Source organism: Cariama cristata, unplaced genomic scaffold, assembly GCF_000690535.1.
Source record: "Cariama cristata isolate BGI_N322 unplaced genomic scaffold, ASM69053v1 scaffold41931, whole genome shotgun sequence".
Lineage (NCBI taxonomy): Eukaryota > Metazoa > Chordata > Aves > Cariamiformes > Cariamidae > Cariama > Cariama cristata.
This window is the reverse complement of record NW_009598297.1, coordinates 47,012-50,994: the sequence shown is the minus strand read 5'-3', so window position 1 is coordinate 50,994 and position 3,983 is coordinate 47,012. Positions and strand designations below refer to the sequence as shown.

Genomic DNA, 3,983 nt, shown 5'->3' with positions numbered 1-3,983 from the left:
GCCGTGGGGACGAGCAGGAGCCCCCCTGACACACCAAAAGAGAAGGGAGCAGGCAACCCCATGGTATTGTAAAGCAAGGCACAGAGGTATCAAGAACCAGGGCTCATGGTGCAGAAGGTGATCTCCTCCAGTAAAGGGTAGCCAGCCATGTTCACAAATCCCTGTTCCCATTCCGCTTCCTTCTTGTTCCAGGGGAAGCAGAGAGCTTCTGGCTTTCCACGCACTGACTTTCCCTGGAGCAGTCATCTTTGCCAGACTTGCTCGTATTCCTCCTCAGTCTGCTTTACCTTGCTTCCCAAGCTGGGACAAGAATCATCCTCTTGCCAAACCTCCCACCTCTTTTCACTGCATTCCAGATCTGCTCATGCAGCATGCCATGGAGGGCACATGGCTGCAGAAGGCTCTGTGCAGTTCTGCTTTTCCATGAGGAGGGAGCAGAGCTCTCCAGAACTTGCTACACCCGAAATGCCCACTCTGTCCCAGAGATTGCTGCCTCCCCCAAATGCATCCCCTGACCCTGAGGAGCACCAGCTGTGCCTGCAAAGCTATTACCTGGGAGTTCACAGACTGGCCCATGGGGATCCGCGAGCACTCCAGCGCATACTGCTTCACACAGAAGTAATAGCCCTGGAGGAGAGAGCACATGAGCACAGCACAGGCCTTGGGCCTCTCTAGGGAAGGAAAGCAGCCCCCATGCTTCACCCTCTGGGCTGGGTCCCAGACACTCTTGCTCCATGTTTTGTTTCCCCTCCTGTCTGAACAAAGCCAGCCCAGCCAACACACAGCTGAGCACAGAGCACCCTACCTGGTGCTGGGCCCTTGCATCTTTTATTAGCCCCTCTCCAGGCAACTCTTACTGCTCTGAGCCCTGCAGAACCACCTCTAGCTGATCCACAGTCCTGCAGGACCATGGAAGAGGCCAGACAAAAAATGAAGAATCACATGTCCCTGCTGCACTCCTCCTCATCACTCACTTTGTCACATCTGAAGACTGTCCCTGAACCCCCAGAGATCATACTTTGTTTCTTGTTCGTTCTTACCTGGAAGGCCAATTCCATCAGCACAATCCCACCTGGAAGAGCTCTCTGTAGATGATAGGTGGCAACAGCAGGGCTTGTGCTCTGGGAAGAGAGGGACAAAGCTGAAGAGGCTCTCTGGCACAGGACAGCAGCCCACACACCAGCGTGCGAGGCTGCCATGAGCCTCTGTAGCAGAGGTGGAAATAGTGGAGCCTCATCAACTAAGCACCCTCACTGGAGGGAGGAGAGCAGACATGCCAGAGCTGACTGTGAAAAGAATTCTAACACACCTAATAAAGAACCTTCAAGAGAGCACACCAGGCACACTGCTCCCTTCACCTCCTGCTTGCTCAGGACAGGGTGTCTCCAAAGACACTGAGCTGAGGGGTCATGCTGCCCACAAAACCTCACTCCCACCTCTCCCTGCTGGGCTCTCCCCAGACTATCACATCTGCCTGACACAGCAGCTATCAGAGGCATCCAGTTTGGACTTGGAGCTTAGCTGCCAGTAAATTCATTTGCCCCCTGTTAAGTTGTTCCAGTGGATTGCTCTCTTCTCGTTTTAACTGCAAGGTGGTGTCTTGCTCACAATCCTGTACCAACATCAGCCAAAGGCAGGTGCCAGGAAAGTGTCGAAAAAGGGTGAACAAATGCTATGTGCTCCTATCATCCCTGGGTGATTTCATGAGCCACAGGTGGTTTCTGCCTGTCTAGCGACTCAGATGGATTCCTCTTCCAGGTACTTACCTATTCTCTCTTGTAAGCTCATGTTCACAAAACTCATGTAAGCTCTTAGTGTTCACAAAATCTTTTGATAATGATCGCTGTTACCTGCTGCATAAAGAAACCCTACCTTCAGCTATGAAACTGGCTCCTAATACTTTCATTTGATGGTGTCTATGTGTTGTATTAAATAAGAAAGCAAGTAGTCAATCCCTTTCCAGGTTAGCTGCGATTTGGTAGAGCTCTGTCCTGTTCCTCCCTAGTTGCCCCTTGTTTAGACATGAGGAACCTCAGCCTGCTCTCACAGTAGAGCCATTCCAGGTTTATATTTTCTGACCTCTCTGACTTCATCTCACTAATTGAAGATCCTTCTGTCCCGGAGTTGCCCTTAACCATAGATGCTGAGGATTCTCTGACAGGTAAACCTCCAGAATCACATGCAAAGGCAGCGGTCCTCCCCCCAGGTCAGTCTGTTCCTCTTCTGAGCCCCCTCCAAGTTGTTGCTGTCCTTTTGAGATTTGCCCTGGCTCCACCCAGTCCCAGGAAGGGGCTCCAAGGGCTGCAGGAAGTCATGGAGGAGGGCAAGGAGGTCTCATCTGACCCAGCATCCCAAAGATGGTGCTAGTCTAGCCAGACTTTTTTTGGCTTTGGGGCTTTTTCTGCCCTCTCACATCCTTTCTGCCTGAAACTGATCCAAAAGCCAACCAGGAGAACTGCCCCACTCCACAGCCTGACTTCCATCCCAGTTCCACCCCTCTAACAGACATGCACTCACCTTTGGACTCCCCTCTGCTTTTGGCTTTGTGTAGGAAAAGGACCCTCTCCCCTCCACACCCATTGCTGCCAGAGCTCGGATCCGGCTTGTGCTACTGGAAACAACAGCAGAGACAGCCTTGAGCAGGGGAGCGAACGTCTCCTGTTGTGTCAAACCAGGGCATAGCTCAGTGCGTCTGCCCTTCCCCAAAAACAGGGTTCCCAGAATGTCACTGACCTGCGAGTGGTGGGTGAGGGTGGTCGCACCTGGACCAGAATGAAGCCCATGCTCTGCAGGTACTGGATGTATTGCTGCAAGAAGGCATTGCACATCTCCTGCAGCCAGGGCTCCTCCTTCAGCTTGCAGGGCAGCGCTTCTGCCGAGTCACAGCTGTGGCTGCGGTCTCTCCCTGAAGCTGTAGAGTCATTTGAGCGGTGGCGCTTCTGGAAGAGAAAATAATTTCTTAAGGACATCTGCTGTGACTGGCCCCAGCAGGTGACACTCGCTGGGACACCAGCAGGTGCCCTGGTTGAGCAGAGGGTAGACCTTCCTCTGCCAGAGAGCATTAACAGCTGGTTCCCCAAAGACTGTCCTAGTGCACACGCTGAAACACAAGATCCAAGATTTACCCAGCCATGGACTGACCTAACAACACTGCAACAGACTACAGGAAAAGGTGCCCTGCCAGAAGGAGAAAATTCACATCTCTCCCCACAGAATGGCTTCCACAAAGTGTTTGTGGCTCACAACTGGTTCACACAAGGCTCAACAGAGCTTCAGCTCCTACTGCCATGGTAAGAGTCCAATCGCCTTATGAATCCTACTGACTTCTCAGGATTTATTGGTAGTTCTGTAGCACTGAATGGGAATAGTGTTTCCTTTTAATCATTTTTAGTTCTCCTTTTGATGTCTCGAATACTTCTTGTCTTTGTGCTGTGGAAGTGTGAGGTTTCTTTTCTTGATCTCTCTATTTCAAGCCTGTGGCTCTTTTACACATTTCTATCTGCCCTTTCATTCACCTACCCCAGGAGCAGCCTCTTTACCTGCGGTCTCTCCTGCTACTCTCTGACCTTCTCCGAGTCTCTCTAGTTTTAGAATTTAGTAGAGGAAGGATCCTTCTATATCTAGGGTGAATACTACACTCATTCCTGATGTACTCTAAATGGTTTGCCTTTTGTATCCAACTGTTCACAAACTGAAGAAATCCACTGAGCTGTCTGCTCTGTACAGGCTCTGCAGTTAGTGTACCATACAGGAGGAGTTCAAATCTCTTTCCACATTGTGCTCTGTTTTACTGAGAACCAGGTCCCAGCTCCCATAATACCTCTCATTTCACAGGCTACTCAGGTCCCTCTTGAGTTCCTAGCAGTTTTTTTCTGTTCTGACCAATCTGAACAGCCATACAGCATCGCGAAGCTTGGCATCTCATATTTACTGCGATAAATGATCTGGAGATACAGAACCCAATACACAACCTTGAAATTCCT

The 3,983-nt window shown here is 50.7% G+C and overlaps 1 protein-coding gene across 1 annotated transcript in view; it reads right to left on the bottom strand.

The window, feature by feature from the left end:
• SZT2 (seizure threshold 2 homolog (mouse)) overlaps nucleotides 1–3,983 on the bottom strand; it is a 58,386-nt gene that overhangs the window by 7,411 nt on the left and 46,992 nt on the right. Inside the window, exons 61-64 of the mRNA XM_009709212.1 lie at nucleotides 2,734–2,939; nucleotides 2,518–2,611; nucleotides 1,041–1,121; nucleotides 553–627 (exon numbers count right to left, since the gene is read on the bottom strand). Of these exons, the coding sequence (XP_009707514.1) occupies nucleotides 553–627; nucleotides 1,041–1,121; nucleotides 2,518–2,611; nucleotides 2,734–2,939 (456 nt within the window). The remainder of the gene's footprint in view (nucleotides 1–552; nucleotides 628–1,040; nucleotides 1,122–2,517; nucleotides 2,612–2,733; nucleotides 2,940–3,983) is intronic.